The following is a 20972-nucleotide window of genomic DNA, read 5'->3' as shown; positions in this document are numbered from 1 at the left end:
TCATTCATCTCCTACCCATTCACAAATTAGTCAAATAGTTATCCAATCCACAACCCCACTTAAATTTGCAACAATGTAGCATTTTTTGTGACACACTCTCTGTTCCTTGAAAAGTATGAGACTCTGGGACATATAAAGGTTTTAAAGTGCCGTAAAGCAATATATCAAGGCCATATGTCAATATATATATGTGTGTGTGTGTGTGTGTGTGTGTGAAGGAGCAGTGAAGGTGTGTGATATAAAGAAATGGTGAGAGCCCTATTCTTTAAATCAGACATATCTAAAATAGTTTGAGTTAATCTGAATGCAAAAACATTTGCGTCAAATTTTAAAACCTGATTAGCGAGATCCCAACCCAAGACATTGCCAAGGGGCTAATGACGTTAGAGTATTTAATGTCACTTTACAGGAATTGCATAAAATACCCAGACAGATGTTAAATCAGCCCCATTACACGACGTGGGTCAACCAGCCCACGCTTCATGATAAAACGTCAAAATATGTTCAATTCATTCGTTTTTTTCTTGATAATCTTCATTTAAAACTTTACAACCACATGCACAAGTAAAAAAATCATTACTACCAGACTGTGAGAAAGGCAGAGTGGGATGTACAATGTGATTTGGGGGTATCTTGTGGCATCTCTGCACAGCAGATCATCATTTGTATCAATATTTATTATTGCTTATATAGTGTCAACATATTCCAGCTCTATACCATAATACAGCTCTGTGAAGGATTTTTCATGTATTTGCCTGTGGGCCCTCAGTTAAACCTTCTCCCTGCTATTTAAATGCCTGTATCTGTTCAGTTCAATATGTATGTACCACTTTAAGAACATTTTTCAAAAGTTGACAGTTGGCAGTTAACTCCTTGAGCCATTATTAAATTGGCAGTTGTCTCCCTGAATGGTGTTTCTTCTGGTTACTGGGGGATTTGGGATATTACCTTCTATACCAGCGGAGATCTGGGGATTTAATATTGCAGTCCCGTTACAAGCTCTATACCATAATGCAGCTCTATATCATAATACAGCTCTATACCATAATACAGCTCTATATCATAATGCAGCTCTATATCATTATACAGCTCTATACCATAATACAGCTCTATACCATAATGCAGCTCTATATCATAATACAGCTCTATACCATAATACAGCTCTATACCATAATACAGCTCTGTGAAGGATTTTTCATGTATTTGCCTGTGGGCCCTCAGTTAAACCTTCTCCCTGCTATTTAAATGCCTGTATCTGTTCAGTTCAATATGTATGTACCACTTTAAGAACATTTTTCAAAAGTTGACAGTTGGCAGTTAACTCCTTGAGCCATTATTAAATTGGCAGTTGTCTCCCTGAATGGTGTTTCTTCTGGTTACTGGGGGATTTGGGATATTACCTTCTATACCAGCGGAGATCTGGGGATTTAATATTGCAGTCCCGTTACAACTGGTTGGCAGCGGCGGGATTTTCCCTTCTACTTCTGTTACAACAAGCTTTCCAAGCAGACACTGGGAACAGTGAATGGAAGGCTGGTACACCCTGCTTAAAAGAGATACACTGAAAGAGCTACTGGAAGCTCGTGGAAGGATTGCTAGCAACAAAACCAAGCAGGTCATTATAGCAGAGTTAATGGAGCTAGACCAGGAGAACTTGGTTGCAGCAATGCCAGCTGTACAAGAGATGGAGACACCAGTGATTCAGGAGGAGGAATCACCAGCCAACAAAGAAATGAGGGAGAAACTAGCATGGTTCGGTCCGAACCCAACGGCTGACATTATTCTGAAAGTAATGAGCCTTTTAGCGGAGGAGGCTAAACAAAAAAGAGACGCAGAGCTACAATTAAAACTGGCAGCGGTCCAGCAGGAAGCAGCACACTTCCCAAACCGTGAGTACAACATAGCGGATACAAGGAAAATTCCGTTCAGCGCTTTTAAAGCTTTTGACGAAAAAGACTGTGAGATTGATAACTATTTAGCAGATTTTGAGCGGCAATGTAACCTGCACCGGATAGCTAAGGAAGAATGGGTTTCAATATTGTCAGGAAAGCTGTCAGGCAAAGCCTCTGATGCTTTCCGGGCTGTACCAGAACAGGAGATCCATAGCTACGCCAGGGTTAAAGAAGCACTCCTGGCCCGTTATGCAGTAACCCCAGAGTCCTACCGACAGAAGTTCAGGGACTCACGCAAAACCGCTAAAGATTCCTACGTGGAATGGGCATGCCAGTTATCCCTGTCGGCCTCGAACTGGGTTAACAGTAGCCAGGCCGCCACCGCGGAGGAGATTTTGCAACTGATACTCCTGGAACAGTTTTACAACCATATCCAGGCGGATGTCAAAGACTGGGTGAGAGACCGCAGGCCCCTGTCTCTACCAGAGGCCGCCAAGTTGGCGGATGAGTATGCGGATACTCGCAAAACTAACCAAGTCGCACCACGGGTACAACCTCCAAAACCTTCAGTGCCATCACACCCACCAGCAGCCCGATACCAACCCCCTAACCGACCGGTGACTTCTAACTCTCGCTACCCACGACAGGATGTCAGCGAGCTACGTTGCTTCCGGTGCCGACAGCTGGGTCACATCCGACAGAATTGCCCCATGGTCAACCACACCAGGTCAAATTGGTCTCGACCTGGGTACCAGCAACCACCAGCAGCAGCCCATTGTGTAGATTCGACTTGGGGTCCCAAGGAGCTGGGTCAGGAAGAACCATTGGGCACCCTTTACGAAGCCCTCATGGTGCAATCCACCGTCACAGACAATCGGAAACACCATTGCCAACTGGTCATGGTTAACGGCAAGACAGCACGGGGATTAAGAGACAGTGGTGCGACCATCACGCTAGTACAACGACATCTCATTAACGCATCGGAGAAGCCGGGGAAATCAATTGCTGTGAGAGTGGCAGGGGGGGGAGTGTATCGCATTCCTACCGCACAAGTACACCTGGACTGGGGTGCGGGAGCTGGCAAAGTTCAAGTGGGCGTAATGAAAGACTTACCCTCTGAAGTCGTGTTGGGCAATGACATTGGGCCCCTGACTTCGGCATTCGCCTCAACCACCGCTCAAGAGGCCCACGCAGTAACCACCAGAGCACAAAGTCGCGCTGCCGAGAGCCACCCGCTTCCTACTGAGACCCAGGTAAGCCAACCCGACCTACCCCTGACTATAGAACCCCTTCCCTGGGACACCCCAGAAGACTTTGGGCGGGAAGTGACCGGAGACCCTTCCCTCAGAAAGTATCGAGAGAAGGCCAGGCGGGGAATGGGGGGGTTAGAGAAGGAACAGTTTATCTGGGAAAAAGGCCGCTTGTACAGGCTCACTGAGACACGGGTTAACACACCTGGGCCTAGGCAAAAACGCCAGCTGGTAGTTCCACGGAAATACCGGCGGGAGTTATTGAGAATTGGGCACGACGTTCCTCTGGCAGGACACTTGGGAATACGCAGGACGGGATATCGGGTAACCCAGAACTTTTTCTGGCCTGGGGTATCCGATGACGTCCGGGCGTATTGCCAGACGTGCGAGATATGTCAACGCATAGGTAAGAAGGGAGACCACCCAAAGGCTAAACTGGTCTCCATGCCCATAATTGAAGAACCGTTCACGAGGGTAGCCGTGGACATCATAGGACCCTTGGCCCAACCTAGCCGCTCCGGCAAACGTTATATCCTCACAGTGGTAGATTACGCCACCCGTTACCCCGAAGCGGTGGCCCTTTCTAACATACAGGCTGAGACGGTGGCAGATGCGCTAGTCCGGATATTCTCCCGAGTGGGCTTTCCCAAGGAGGTACTGTCCGACCAAGGTACACAGTTCACGGCCGAGGTAACCCAGCAGATATGGAAAGTCTGTGGAGTTAAATCCCTGACTAGTTCCCCATACCACCCCCAGACTAATGGCCTGTGTGAACGCTTCAACGGGACGCTAAAGCAAATGTTGAAGTCGTTCACGGGGGCGTACAAGGATTGGGAGCGGTTCCTTCCACACCTTCTCTTTGCCTACCGAGAGGTGCCGCAGGAATCAACCGGATTCTCACCCTTCGAACTCCTATATGGGAGGCGGGTGAGGGGGCCTTTAGATCTTATCAAGGACCACTGGGAGGGTCAGACGGAGATTGAGGGGACCCCGGTTGTACCTTATGTGCTGGAACTGCGGGACCGCATGGAGGAACTCGCCCAGGCGGTGCAGGGAAACCTCCGGGCGGCCCAGCAGCGTCAGAGGGTATGGTATGACCGACGGGCTAGGCACCGGAGCTTTCAGATCGGCCAAAAAGTCATGGTGCTAAGACCGGTCCGAACAGACAAGCTCCAGGCCGCCTGGCAGGGCCCCTACAAAGTTATAGGGCAGATATGCGACACCACCTACACCATAGCTAGCTGCGAGGATGAGGATGTGAAGCAAACCTTTCACATCAACATGCTTAAGGCCTATCAGGAACGGGCAGAGGAAGTGACCGCTATCTGTGCACCAGCAGGGGAAGACACAGAGACACTACCTCTTCCCGACCTATTGGGCAGCAACGAAGGGAGGACCCAGATAGAGAAAGTCCAACTAGGCGAACAGCTGGGACCACAAGAGAGGGCTCAAGCTGTCCGCTTGCTAGAAACCAAACAGGCCACATTCTCTCAGGAGCCTGGGTACACACTCCTAGCCGTCCACAAGGTGGAGACTCCAGGGCAAGCACCCCTGAGGCAGCCCCCTTACCGTATTCCGGAAGCAGTCCGAGAAGGGATGCGGAAGGAAATCGATGAGATGCTTCGGCTAGGGGTAATAGAACACTCGGAAAGTCCTTGGGCCTCGCCGGTAGTCCTAGTACCAAAGAAGGACGGGACAACCCGCTTCTGTGTGGATTACCGGCGACTCAACGACAAAACAGTTTCTGACGCCTATCCAATGCCGCGGATGGACGAACTGCTTGACCGTATCTCTGCAGGGAAGTATCTGACCACAATTGACCTATGTAAGGGATATTGGCAGATTCCCCTAGCAGAAGATGCCATACCCAAGTCTGCCTTCATCACCCCGTTCGGCCTATACCAATTCCGGGTTATGCCATTCGGGATGAAGAACGCCCCGGCCACCTTCCAACGGATGGTGGACCAATTACTGGGAGGTCTCCAGGACTACGCATGCGCCTACCTGGATGACATCGCCATCCATAGCGATACCTGGGAAGCGCACCTAGAACATGTAGGGGTAGTATTAGATAGGATAAAGGGGGCAGGGCTGACCTTGAAACCAGACAAATGTCATTTGGGTATGGCGGAGGTACTATATTTGGGCCACCGAGTAGGATGTGGTAAGCAACGGCCGGAGCCGGCTAAGATCGAGGCCGTTGCCAATTGGCCCACTCCCCAAACCAAGACACAAGTCATGGCTTTCTTGGGCACAGCCGGCTATTACAGACGCTTTGTACCAGACTATAGCGCCCTAGCCAAACCCCTGACCGACCTGACCAAAAAGAAGTTACCCCGACAAGTCCTGTGGTCCCCGGAATGCGAGGTGGCTTTCCAAGCACTAAAGAATGCTCTTGTTAATGCTCCAGTGTTGGTTACCCCAGATCCTAACAAAAGGTTTATTGTCCACACAGACGCTTCAATGTTTGGACTGGGGGCAGTACTAAGCCAGATCGGAGAGGATGGGGGAGAGCACCCGGTGGCATACCTGAGTCGGAAGTTGTTGCCAAGGGAGGTCAGTTATGCCACCATTGAGAAGGAGTGTTTGGCCTTGGTATGGGCACTCAAAAAACTCACACCCTATCTCTATGGCCGGGCCTTCACCCTCATCACGGATCACAATCCCCTAGTTTGGCTCAACCGGGTCTCAGGGGATAACGCCCGTTTGCTGCGCTGGAGCCTGGCGTTACAGCCCTATGACTTTACTATTCATTATCGCCCAGGCAAGCAAAACGAGAATGCTGATGGACTGTCGCGCCAAACGAACTTGGCCTCAGATTAAAAACTTTGGAAAGACCCGTCAACCCTATTGGACCAGGAAAGGTCCAACCGAGTTGCCGGAGCAGGGAGAAAAAGGGGGGCCATTGTGAAGGATTTTTCATGTATTTGCCTGTGGGCCCTCAGTTAAACCTTCTCCCTGCTATTTAAATGCCTGTATCTGTTCAGTTCAATATGTATGTACCACTTTAAGAACATTTTTCAAAAGTTGACAGTTGGCAGTTAACTCCTTGAGCCATTATTAAATTGGCAGTTGTCTCCCTGAATGGTGTTTCTTCTGGTTACTGGGGGATTTGGGATATTACCTTCTATACCAGCGGAGATCTGGGGATTTAATATTGCAGTCCCGTTACAAGCTCTATACCATAATGCAGCTCTATATCATAATACAGCTCTATACCATAATACAGCTCTATACCATAATGCAGCTCTATATCATAATACAGCTCTATACCATAATACAGCTCTATATCATAATGCAGCTCTATATCATTATACAGCTCTATACCATAATACAGCTCTATACCATAATGCAGCTCTATATCATAATACAGCTCTATACCATAATACAGCTCTATACCATAATGCAGCTCTATATCATAATACAGCTCTATACCATAATACAGCTCTATATCATAATGCAGCTCTATATCATTATACAGCTCTATACCATAATACAGCTTTATACCATAATGCAGCTCTATATCATAATACAGCTCTATACCATAATACAGCTCTATACCATAATGCAGCTCTATATCATAATACAGCTCTATACCATAATACAGCTCTATACCATAATGCAGCTCTATATCATAATACAGCTCTATACCATAATACAGCTTTATACCATAATGCAGCTCTATATCATAATGCAGCTCTATATCATTATACAGCTCTATACCATAATACAGCTTTATACCATAATGCAGCTCTATACCATAATGCAGCTCTATACCATAACGCAGCTCTATACCATATTGCAGCTCTATATCATAATACAGCTCTATACCATAACTCAGCTCCATATTATAACACAGCTCCATACCATAATACAGCTCTATATCATAACTCAGCTCTATACCATAATACAGCTCTATACCATAATACAGCTCTATACCATAATGCAGCTCTATATCATAATACAGCTCTATACCATAACGCAGCTCCATATTATAACACAGCTCCATACCATAATACAGCTCTATACCATATTCCAGCTCTACACCATAATGCAGCTCTATACCATAACGCAGCTCTATACCATAACGCAGCTCTATACCATAATGCAGCTCTATATCATAATACAGCTCTATACCATAACGCAGCTCCATATTTTAACACAGCTCCATACCATAATACAGCTCTATACCATAACGCAGCTCTATACCATAATGCAACTCTATATCATAATACAGCTCTATACCATAACGCAGCTCCATATTTTAACACAGCTCCATACCATAATACAGCTCTATACCATAATACAGCTCTATACCATAACGCAGCTCTATACCATAATGCAGCTCTATATCATAATACAGCTCTATACCATAACGCAGCTCCATATTATAACACAGCTCCATACCATAATACAGCTCTATACCATAACTCAGCTCTATACCATAATACAGCTCTATACCATAATACAGCTCTATACCATAATACAGCTCTATATTATAACACAGCGCTCTACCATAACACAGTTCCATATTATAACACAGCGCTATACCATAATACAGCTCTATACCATAATACAGCTCTATATTATAACACAGCGCTATACCATAACACAGTTCCATATTATAACACAGCGCTATACCATAATACAGCGCTATACCATAATACAGCGCTATACCATAACACAGCTCTATACCATAATGCAGCTCTATACCATAACGCAGCTCTATATCATAATTCAGCTCTATATCATAATACAGCTCTATACCATAACGCAGCTCTATACCATAACGCAGCTCTATAGCATAACACAGCTCTATATCATAATTCAGCTCTATACCATAACACAGCTCTATATCATAATACAGCTCTATATCATAACACAGCTCTATACCATAACTCAGCTCTATATCATAACTCAGCTCTATATCATAATACAGCTCTATATCATAACACAGCTCTATACCATAACTTAGCTCTATATCATAGCACAGCTTTATACCATAACACAGCTCTATACCATAATACAGCTCTATATCATAATACAGCTCTATATCATAACACAGCTCTATACCATAACACAGCTCTATACCATAACTCAGCTCTATATTATAACACAGCTCTATACCATAATACAGTTCTATACCATAACACAGCTCTATATCATAACACAGCGCTATATCATAATACAGCTCTATACCATAACTCAGCTCTATACCATAATACAGTTCTATATCATAACACAGCTCTATATCATAACACAGCTCTATACCATAACACAGCTCTATATCATAGCACAGCTCTATACCATAACTCAGCTCTATATCATAACACAGCTCTATACCATAACTCAGCTCTATATCATAACACAGCTCCATACCATAACACAGCTCTATATCATAACACAGCGCTATATCATCATACAGCTCTATATCATAACAGAGCTCTATACCATAACTCAGCTCTATACCATAATACAGCTCTATATCATAACACAGCTCTATATCATAATACACCTCTATACCATAACACAGCTCTATACCATAACTCAACTCTATACCATAATACAGCTCTATATCATAACACAGCTTTATATCATAATACAGCTCTATACCATAACACAGCTCTATATCATAATACAGCTCTATATTACAACACAGCTCTATATCATAACACAGCGCTATACCATAACTCAGCTCTATACCATAACACAGCTCTATACCATAACTCAGCTCTATATCATAACACAGCTCTATATCATAACGCAGCTCTATACCATAACTCAGCTCTATATCATAACACAGCTCTATATCATAACACAGCTCTATACCATAACTCAGCTCTATATCATAACACAGCTCTATATCATAACGCAGCTCTATACCATAACTCAGCTCTATATCATAACACAGCTCTATATCATAACACAGCTCTATATTATAACACAGCTCTATACCATAACTCAGCTCTATATTATAACACAGCTCTATACCATAACTCAGCTCTATATCATAACACAGCTCTATATCATAACACAGCTCTATACCATAACTCAGCTCTATATCATAACACAGCTCTATATCATAACACAGCTCTATACCATAACTCAGCTCTATATCATAACGCAGCTCTATACCATAACTCAGCTCTATATCATAACACAGCTCTATATCATAACACAGCTCTATACCATAACTCAGCTCTATATCATAACACAGCTCTATATCATAACGCAGCTCTATACCATAACTCAGCTCTATATCATAACACAGCTCTATATCATAACACAGCTCTATATTATAACACAGCTCTATACCATAACTCAGCTCTATATCATAACACAGCTCTATATCATAACACAGCGCTATACCATAACTCAGCTCTATATCATAATACAGCTCTATATTACAACACAGCTCTATATCATAACACAGCTCTATATTATAACACAGCTCTATACCATAACTCAGCTCTATATCATAACACAGCTCTATACCATAATACAGCTCTATATTAAATACACAGCTCTATATTATAGCACAGCTCTATACCATAACTCAGCTCTATATCATAATACAGCTCTATACCATAATACAGCTCTATATTAAATACACAGCTCTATATTATAGCACAGCTCTATACCATATTTCACCTCCAGTTAAAATAAGACTGCCATACACTTTCACTTTAAAAAATTGTGTTGACTTTGTCACCAACAGAGAGAAACATGTTTTCTTGTATTTGTTCCATTGAAGATTTATTCATTTTGCAAATGATGTTCAGTTCATCCTTGACTTGCAGTTTAGTAAATGGGAGTTGGGGTACCTAACTCTGAGTGTTGTTTAATGGGGACATATATCTACAGTAACCATATTAGAATTTTAACAATCATTATTCTAAAATAAGGGGTGTCCTTCAATGGATGATCAGTCTGAACCTTAAATATCATTTATAACCAGTCTATGGATACAGTTTTATGGTGTTAAACCACGGGAGAAATGAAATGTCCTCATAGGACCTTCAATTAATTAACCCTTTGCCACAAGAGCTCTGCTAATTGTTAAAGATTTAAATGGCCGTAATTAACAAATGGTTAATTACACTGAGATCAAGACCAAACAATATATTGAAAACCATGTAACAACACACTGCAAAAACAAATGGATAAAAAGAGATAAAAGGGTTTTAGAGTTTTAACCCTGTGCGTGTCAGACACGTATTTGCATAATGTTTGCTTTGTGTGTTGTGTTGTGCAGACAATGAATGTCACGAGATGCAAGCGATGAACTGCCCGAAAGCTAATGTTCATTGTGGCTGTGCATATCACTGGATGGCCACAAGAATTTCCAAACTGCAGAATTATGGACTGATGAACGGCTGCTACTAACCCCAGTGCTAACAAGCACAGTAAACCAATCAGAACAAGCATGCAAGGTCACTTAAAGGTGTACTGCTTAAGTAAAGAAAAAACACAAAATACAACCATGAAGCTTCCTTTTTACAAAACAGAACATTAACTCTTTTTTTTTTTTTTTTTTTAAATCAATATTTAGGTTATGATGCAGATAAAAGATGCTGCTATAAATTAAATAAATACTCCAAGAACCATAACCACTACAGCTTGCCCCGGTGCCACCAACCACACCACCTCACTGTAAGGAAGTCACTTTCTGCCTCCACTACCAGCACCGGAGTGATGGAGAGTCAGAAGTTTCTATGCAGGTACATCTATTAGATTTCTGTTGTCTGGTAGTGAAGGCAGAGAGTGACACCCAACATACCCCAGGTAAGAAGTCAAACTGTTCATTAATGGTTTACAATTTGGTGTGCCGGGATACAGCAAGTTGTAGTGGTTATGGTGCTTGAGTATACTTTTATTATTTTTTATTATTAATTACAATGTGCCAGCAAATTCCCCATTTGCAACAAGAGGAGTTGGACGCAAAGGACCAGAAGGTGTTTAGAGAAGTTGAGCTGATGGTAATCCCATTGACTTGGAGGGAGACAGACACAGGAGTAGCAACAATTGAGGGAGGAAAGATGAGTTCTCTTTTGGACAGGCTAACTTTAAGGAAGTGGACAGCATCCACTTAGAAATAGCAGTGAAGAAGTCAGAGAATAAAGAAGGACAGTGAGAGATCAGGAAAGGACAGACAGATTTGCGTGTCATCCACATAGAAATTATACTGGAAGTCAAAGGGCCTGATGAGTTTACCAAGGGAGGCAGTATAGATCGAGAATAATAGCAAACCAAGGACAAAACCTTGGGCAACACACGACAGAGAGGGGTTGTGGAGGAGAGGAAGTTCCAGAAAAATCAACATAAAAGAGCACTGGTAGAGGTAGGAGGAGAGCCAAGCAAGAGCAGAGTCTTGTAGAATGAGATTACGGAGAATGAGAAGAAGTTGTTGATTATCAACAGTTTGGAAAGTAGCAGAAATGTCAATGAGAATCAGAAGAGATCACTGGATTTGACAGCAAATAAACCATTGGATACTTTGATCAGCACCATTTCGGCAGAGTGATGAGCACGGAATCTGGACTGGAGCAGGTCGAGCAGAGAGCTGGATTCAAAGAAATCAGTCCATCTTGCGTACACAACTGTCTCAAGGATCTTGGAGACAAATGGTAGCAGGGAGGTAGCTGGATGGGGAGTTAGGGTCAAGATTGAGCTTTTATAACTGGGCTACAGTTTCATGCTTGAAGGATGAAGAAAATATGCCAACGGAGAGGAAGAGATTGAATATGCCAGTGAGGGAGCAAGAGAAGGACACAGAGTGCCAATGAGATGCAGGGGAATGTTGGGCCAAACCCCTCCACATCTCACATTTGCCATCCAGGCAGTTGGGAGCTTTAGTGCGGTTCACTGTTTAAAGAATAAACCCCTGAGGTTAGCGTTTAGAATCCACGTGTACTCTGCTGAAGTTTCTTCTTTTTTATTAGGTTACGTTTTGCTGATTCTGTTCTTCAGGTGAAAAGTAAAGACTTGTATTGCAGGGTGACAGGAGAATATTTATGTCAGTCTTGATGGAATGTGTTTCCTTCTGAAACCCAGGAATCGTTAGTAATTATAAACTGTACAACAGCCGTGAATAAAAGATGGTGTTTAATTGATTGCAGCCCCGGTGTTCTTTCTGCTTGTCTTATCAAGAGTGCATTTGCATTTTATGTTCTAATTGAAGTGACTTTTCCTCTCTGACAACCTGGGATATCTCTCTCCCTCTCTGCCTAACCTCACCCTGTCTCTTACAGGACATGTTTCTTTTGTGTATAAAGTATGGCTTCCAATGAAACCATGGCTCCACTTACTGCTCAGTGACTCGTGAAACATTCCATTTTGGGCAACATCTGACTAGAACAAGTTACTTGTGTCAGGTTTGTTACCAAAACACGAGCCCCTGTATGTCCCCATAACTCTGTTCCTGTGTATAATTACACTGCGCAAACAATAACTAAATTCTCACTAAGTCACATGGCTCACCTCTTATCCAAAAGGTATAACAACAGCGGCAATGTGTGTTTCTATAACAAGATACAAAGCAGACAAGATCCCTAGGATTTGGGATACGAGTAATTGGAATCTGCTTCCACTTTTGGGGACCTTTTATTTGTTTTTTGTTTGTTTTTTTAGCAAATTCTGAAAAAAAAACTTAGCAAGAAAATGTCAGCCATTATTATCTAAAAAAAAAAACATCTTAAAAATGAACTCCCTCTGATATAAGCCTTTCGCTCAAAGGCTCAACAGTTTTGTGTTTTTTTTTGTTAGAATTATTATTATTCGTTAGAACTATCTTCACAATTCTGAGAAAACATAAAATATTTCAAGGCTTTGCTGTAATAATATATCCTTGAAAATCAGTCACAGATGGTTTCAAAGGGGTTAAAAACTTACGGATGGTGACAAAATCTGTTTCGGTCAAACCATTTATTCCAAAAATTTAAAACATTTTCGGGACAGACAAATGGGGGTAATAACTGATTTGGGATACAAATCAAATGAACCAAAAGGGCGTAAAAATGTTGAATCAATGTATTGCAGTATACACATATACATAATATAATATTGTGTCATTATTTTGCTGAACACGGATAAGAACATTTTCCTGGCTTCTGGTTGACAGATCAAGAGAGAAAAAGTAACTAATAATGGGGGAAATACATATTTATTTAATATATAATGTGTAGATTTTTACGGGTCCTTCTTTTTTTCTTGTATTGGTCACATATCACTTGATCTGTGAATAAAATCAGTATTTATCTTTTTTCCAATCAATAATCTCCTTTTTTGGTGTCAGTGGTGGAATTCAGAATCACAAATAATAACCACATGCTCAGCCATTGTGCGTTTCATTTGGAAATTCGAATGATCACCTGATCGCCCGAAATTTGGACAAGTTGCAGTTCACAATAAAATGAATCTCCGAGTTCACTGTTCTATATCATCCTTTCCAACAGGTTTTAACACTATACGTAAAAGTACGTACCCTCTCTATATATTTACACAAGAGATACATCAAATTCCATCATCACAGGGTACACAGGGGATACATTGAATTCTGTCTATAGGTTGTAGTTTGGAGGGGATGCATTGGATTCTGTCTATAGATTAATAGTTTGTAGGGGATACATTGGATTCCCTCTATAGGTTAATAGTTTGGAGGGGATACATTGGATTCAGTCTATGGATTAATAGTTTGAAGGGGATACATTGGATTCCCTCTATAGGTTAATAGTTTGGAGGGGATACATTGGATTCCCTCTATAGGTTAATAGTTTGTAGGGGATACATTGGATTCCCTCTATAGGTTAATAGTTTGGAGGGGATACATTGGATTCAGTCTATAGATTAATAGTTTGGAGGGGATACATTAGGTTCCCTCTATAGGTTAATAGTTTGGAGGGGATACATTAGGTTCCCTCTATAGGTTAATAGTTTGGAGGGGATACATTAGGTTCCCTCTATAGGTTAATAGTTTGGAGGGGATACATTGCATTAAGTCTATAGGTTAATAGTTCGGAGGGGATACATTGGATTCTGTCTATAGGTTAATAGTTTGGAGGGGATACATCGGATTCTGTCTATAGGTTAATAGTTTGGAGGGGATACATTGGATTATGTCTATAGGTTAATAGTTTGGAGGGGATACAATGGATTCTGTCTATAGGGTAATAGTTTGGAGGGGATACATTGGATTCCGTCTATAGGTTATTAGTTTGGAGGGGATACATTAGATTCTGTCTATAGGTTAATAGTTTGGAGGGGATACATCTGATTCAGTCTATAGGTTAATAGTTTGGAGGGGATACATTGGATTATGTCTATAGGTTAATAGTTTGGAGGGGATACATTGGATTCCGTCTATAGATTAATAGTTTGGAGGGGATACATTGGATTCCGTCTATAGGTTAATAGTTTGGAGGGGATACATTGGATTCAGTCTATAGGTTAATAGTTTGGAGGGGATACATTGGATTCAGTCTATAGGTTAATAGTTTGGAGGGGATACATTGGATTCAGTCTATAGGTTAATAGTTTGGAGGGGATACATTGGATTCAGTCTATGGATTTATAGTTTGGAGGGGATACATTGGATTCAGTCTATAGGTTAATAGTTTGGAGGGGATACATTGGATTCCGTCTATAGGTTAATAGTTTGGAGGGGATACATTGGATTCTGTCTATAGGTTAATAGTTTGGAGGGGATACATTGGATTCTGTCTATAGGTTAATAGTTTGGAGGGGATACATTGGATTCCGTCTATAGGTTAATAGTTTGGAGGGGATACATTGGATTCTGTCTATAAGTTAATAGTTTGGAGGGGATACATTGGATTCTGTCTATAAGTTAATAGTTTGGAGGGATACATTGGATTCAGTCTATAGGTTAATAGTTTGGAGGGATACATTGGATTCAGTCTATAGGTTAATAGTTTGGAGGGGATACATCGGATTCTGTCTATAGGTTAATAGTTTGGAGGGGATACATTGGATTCTGTCTATAGGTTAATAGTTTGGAGGGGATACATTGGATTATGTCTATAGGTTAATAGTTTGGAGGGGATACATTGGATTCTGTCTATAGGTTAATAGTTTGGAGGGGATACATTGGATTCTGTCTATAGGTTAATAGTTTGGAGGGGATACATTGGATTCTGTCTATAGGTTAATAGTTTGGAGGGATACATTGGATTCAGTCTATAGGTTAATAGTTTGGTGGGGATACATTGGATTCAGTCTATAGGTTAATAGTTTGGAGGGGATACATTGGATTCTGTCTATAGGTTAATAGTTTGGAGGGGATACATTGGATTCTGTCTATAGGTTAATAGTTTGGAGGGGATACATTGGATTCTGTCTATAGGTTAATAGTTTGGAGGGGATACATTGGATTCTGTCTATAGGTTAATAGTTTGGAGGGGATACATTGGATTCTGTCTATCGGTTAATAGTTTGGAGGGGATACTTTGGATTCTGTCTATAGGTTAATAGTTTGGAGGGGATACATTGGATTCCGTCTATAGGTTAATAGTTTGGAGGGGATACATTGGATTCTGTCTATAAGTTAATAGTTTGGAGGGGATACATTGGATTCTGTCTATAAGTTAATAGTTTGGAGGGATACATTGGATTCAGTCTATAGGTTAATAGTTTGGAGGGATACATTGGATTCAGTCTATAGGTTAATAGTTTGGAGGGGATACATCGGATTCTGTCTATAGGTTAATAGTTTGGAGGGGATACATTGGATTCTGTCTATAGGTTAATAGTTTGGAGGGGATACATTGGATTATGTCTATAGGTTAATAGTTTGGAGGGGATACATTGGATTCTGTCTATAGGTTAATAGTTTGGAGGGGATACATTGGATTCTGTATATAGGTTAATAGTTTGGAGGGGATACATTGGATTCTGTCTATAGGTTAATAGTTTGGAGGGATACATTGGATTCAGTCTATAGGTTAATAGTTTGGTGGGGATACATTGGATTCAGTCTATAGGTTAATAGTTTGGTGGGGATACATTGGATTCTGTCTATAGGTTAATAGTTTGGTGGGGATACTTTGGATTCTGTCTATAAGTTAATAGTTTGGAGGGGATACATTGGATTCCTCTGATTATAGATTTGCTTCTTAGTGACCCACATTGCTATTTTATTATCATTTTAAACATAACGTTCTGGATATTCTAATATATATGACTGTAAATAATTGACTAAAGTTTATGAATGTCTATTTAAGTAATATACACTATGCTAATGAGATACATGTTCATATTTTACAGATTTTGTACATATGCATCTAACAAGGATTAGGAAGACTTTTTTTTACATGTTAATGTACATAATCCACTATCTCAACAGCGTGTATGTCTATATGTAACAACGCCAAATACACACACATAACTGTGTTTCGTTCCCACCCTAACCCCTGTTTTACCATCTATCACACTATATCTGACGTTCCTTGTTGGTTCACATCACAGCACCTCCTGCTCATTGACAACCCTCCCTCTCAGTGGCCACCCACCCTTTATTTATTTTACCCACGTTAACTTCTAAACTGTGTTATATATTCAAATGGTTACTTTTTCTATCAATCAATCTATCTATCTATCTATCTATTTGTCTGTCTGTCTGTCTGTCTATATATCTATCTATTTGTCTGTCTGTCTGTCTATCTATCTATTTGTCTGTCTGTCTGTCTGTCTATATATCTATCTATCTGGTTCCATTAATATAGTTCCCTTTGCGGTCGCTTCATAATTATAGATATAGCTTGTACCCAAACACTGCTTAACACCTGAGTCTTTCTGGAGATAGTCATTCATATTACACATACTCTCACAGAGGCAAATGTTTTACAAATACACTCTTCCTGGTGTGGTAGTGTACTGAGTCATAAATAACATATATTTTCCTCTATTCACTTATTAAGGCCTTATTATCCCAAAAATCCTACTGACTGCCTGCATCCTAACCTTATGGACGTCATTCCACCAACATTCTATCTGAATGATGTAACCCTGGGGATCACACTGACTGCACCCTAACCTCCTAGCTCATACACATTATACCTCTAATATACAGGGGTGTAGAGCCAGCTGACTCTCTGTGCCCTAACTAATAGCTCAGCCACATTCTATCTGAATGATATAACCCTGGGGATCACACTGACTGCACCCTAACCTCCTAGCTCATACACATTACACCTCTAATATACAGGGATGTAGAGCCAGCTGACTCTCTGTGCCCTAACTAATAGCTCAGCCACATTCTATCTCATTTCTACAATCCTGCTTTGACTTATTGAACCCTAATCTCATACCACCATCCACTTCCTATCTCGTTTATATATAATGAGAATCCCAGTGACTACATCTAACCTAACCTCATACAGCTTACCCATCTTCTATAGTATACTACAACACTATGTATAACAATTCACCCACTTCCCATCTCATATACACTGCAATATGGATCACAGTAACTTTCTAAAGCTCACCCACATTCCTCATCATTTATAGAAAACATGGGGCCAACCATGACAGGCTGCATCCCAACCTCAATGCTCACCCACATTCCTCATCATTTATAGAAACATGGGGCCAACCATGACAGGCTGCATCCCAACCTCAATGCTCACCCACATTCCTCATCATTTATAGAAACATGGGGCCAACCATGACAGGCTGCATCCCAACCTCAATGCTCACCCATATTCCTCATCATTTATAGATAACATGCGGCCCACCATGACAGGCTGCATCCCAACCTCAATGCTCACCCATATTCTTCATCATTTATAGAAACATGCGACCCACCATGACAGGCTGCATCCCAATCTCTATGCTCACCCACATTCCTCATCATTTATAGAAAACATGGGGCCAACCATGACAGGCTGCATCCCAACCTCAATGCTCACCCACATTCCTCATCATTTATAGAAACATGGGGCCAACCATGACAGGCTGTATCCCAACCTCAATGCTCACCCATATTCCTCATCATTTATAGATAACATGCGGCCCACCATGACAGGCTGCATCCCAACCTCAATGCTCACCCATATTCCTCATCATTTATAGAAACATGCGACCCACCATGACAGGCTGCATCCCAATCTCTATGCTCACCCACATTCCTCATCATTTATAGATAGCATGCAGCCCACCATGACAGGCTGCATCACAACCTCAATACTCACCCACATTCCTCATAATTTATAGAAAACATGGGGCTAACCATGACAGGCTGCATCCCAATCTCAATGCTCACCCACATTCTATAATATTTTACAACCAGGAGGACTAGAGTCAATCAGTCAATCTGGCTAATACAACCCTGGCGTTCACAGGGACCACAGTTACCTTAATCTTAATACCGATCACCCACATTCTCCCAATTTCTAGAAACCTGGCATTCACAGTGATTGAGTGCACCCAACATTTATAGCACACCCACATTCTATATCATTTTTATAACACTGGTCTGCACCCCAAGTCAATACATCTCACCAACAAACCATCTGACCCCCTCACCAATGATCTGACCCCCTCACCAATGATCTGACCCTCTCCCAATGATCTGACCCCCTCAGCAATTATCTGACCCCCTCACCAATGATCTGACGCCCTCACCAATGCTCCCCTTGTCCTCCAATCAATGAGGGAATTCCTTTACTATATAAGGTGGGGAATTCAGATAAGTGACTTCTCAAGCAATACGTGAATTCTACTAGTGAGTGTAGCCTGTGTTTGTGACACATCATTCAGATCTCACATTTAGTGCCTGGATACTTTAATTCCCTGCTCACTCTAGTGCTATTAACTACTATAAACCACTATACAAAATAATAATAAAAAAATGTTTTTACTAAATGTTATTAGTAAGAATATTTTATTTATTTAGTTTTTTTCAATACATGTGCAGGAATCTCAGAAATATTACTATAGTTACCTAGCCAGAAAAAAAATGGCTTGATTGAAAAAGTAGAAAGACCTCAACACTTTTATTATTTAAATAGGTAATCAGCAAATCATACAATATGATAGATAGATAGATAGATAGATAGATAGATAGATACACACTCATCTAAACATCAGCTTCCTTTAAATCTTCCACCTGTCGATCTATCCATTTAAATACACACCTAAAATGATGTGTGTTATGTAATTGTCATTTTAATCTCTATAGATCTGCAGTTTACAGATCATTTGCATTGCACTGACTACTAAATATATAGAAGCTGAATTTGGGATATATTGATAAATAGATAGACAGGTATTGCCCATCTATGAAATAAGTGAATTCTCATGTTTCCTATCTTTACATATAAATAGACACAAAGATTCTCTCATACAGATACAAAATAATAAAATTAAACTTATAAGGAAACACACACATTGATACCACACACCCACATACATGAAGTAAGACATAGACAGAATGATATGATACTGCAATACATATATATATATATTTTTTTTTTTATTTTTTTTTTCCATTTATCCCAATGCAATATTTTACTCTTTAAAATTCAACATGTTTATAAATCACCATAAAGTCAGATATATGTGTTCGTTGATCAATCAAAAAGCAAGCTTTGTGCAAATATTTCTATACTCCACAAATTTCAATCTACTGAGTTTTAATTTATTGTGAATTAATGTACAATGTGTCTCCCCACCACAAACATCCAGAGTGTGACTCTGTGCATTCAGATCTGGACTCAATCCATGTCTTAAAACTGTATCTCTTGCAGTGCAGTAATCCAGCCATATCTCTGAATACATTGTTACAGAGATTCCGTGCTTCCTGTATTGCAGCAGTCTGTCCAATCTTGTCTTACCTGCTTGTGTGTATATCCCTTACAGCAAGCAAAGAAAATAGTTTGCTTCAAATTCTGTGTCCTAGCCCTCCACCTGACTGACTCAAACCCACCTTGAAGTGTACATGTCAGCTTGCATCTTATCTCCTTAATTCAATCAGCCTCGTTTGTTCTTGTAGGGATCAAAGCAGGGTATGACTTAAATTGCCATCTGATAGCACTGTACTGTGCAAGACAGCTTAATATCAGGTAGCTCCCTCTCCAAGCCCTGCTCAGGTAAAATGACAGTAATTTTTCAAAAGCGTAAGCCACATGTGGAAACACAGATATAGCTGTGTTTGGACAGGGATTGTGGAAGGCTGCCTGCTTAGAGATGAGTTAAAATGTGCATGACACAAGGAGTATTCTGGATTAGAAATAAGAAACCACAAGGTTTATCCAGCAATTGTTGCCAACACATTAGAATGCGTTTAACACCGCAAACAAAAACAAACAACACATTAAGCAAAACACTCTCTCATAAAGTAAATATAAAAAACTTACCACCAGATTGGGTAAGTAGCCATCACGTAGCTCAGTCCACAGAAGATCAGGACAAATCCAAAATAGCCCATTTCCAGAAAAGTTTGTTTGTTTTTGTTTTGTTTTTGTATTTGTTTTGAAACAAAAGTAAAAAAACAAAAAACTAATAATAATAATAATAATAATAATAATAATAATGATAAATAAATAGAATTGCTGTCTCCTTTTTTTCTTCTTTCCACACCTTTTTGAGGAAAAAAAATAATCAAACCGAACCAAAAAAAAAATGACAAAATAAATAAAATATATATATATATAGAGGAAGCAAAAATCTAAAGAAAAAAGTGTTGTAGTGTATCTATAGATCTATTTACAATGATGATCAACCCAGCAGGTTATACGATTGTGTGTCCTTTTAGAGAGAGCAGAGGGAGGTGACTGCTTCCTAGCTCAGACAGAAGCTGAGAAGGCAAATATTA

The 20972-nt window shown here is 40.8% G+C and overlaps 1 protein-coding gene across 1 annotated transcript in view; it reads right to left on the bottom strand.

Annotated features, from left to right (window-relative positions):
• Positions 1 to 20588, bottom strand: part of WNT3A (Wnt family member 3A) — a 75000-nt gene extending 54412 nt beyond the window's left edge. Inside the window, exon 1 of the mRNA XM_063452815.1 lies at positions 20515 to 20588. Coding sequence (XP_063308885.1) covers positions 20515 to 20585 — 71 coding nt within the window. The 5' untranslated portion in view covers positions 20586 to 20588. The remainder of the gene's footprint in view (positions 1 to 20514) is intronic.
• Positions 20589 to 20972: the final 384 nt, after the last annotated feature.

This window comes from Pelobates fuscus, chromosome 4 (assembly GCF_036172605.1).
Source record: "Pelobates fuscus isolate aPelFus1 chromosome 4, aPelFus1.pri, whole genome shotgun sequence".
Classification (NCBI taxonomy): Eukaryota; Metazoa; Chordata; class Amphibia; order Anura; family Pelobatidae; genus Pelobates; species Pelobates fuscus.
This window is presented reverse-complemented; position numbering and strand designations above follow the sequence as displayed.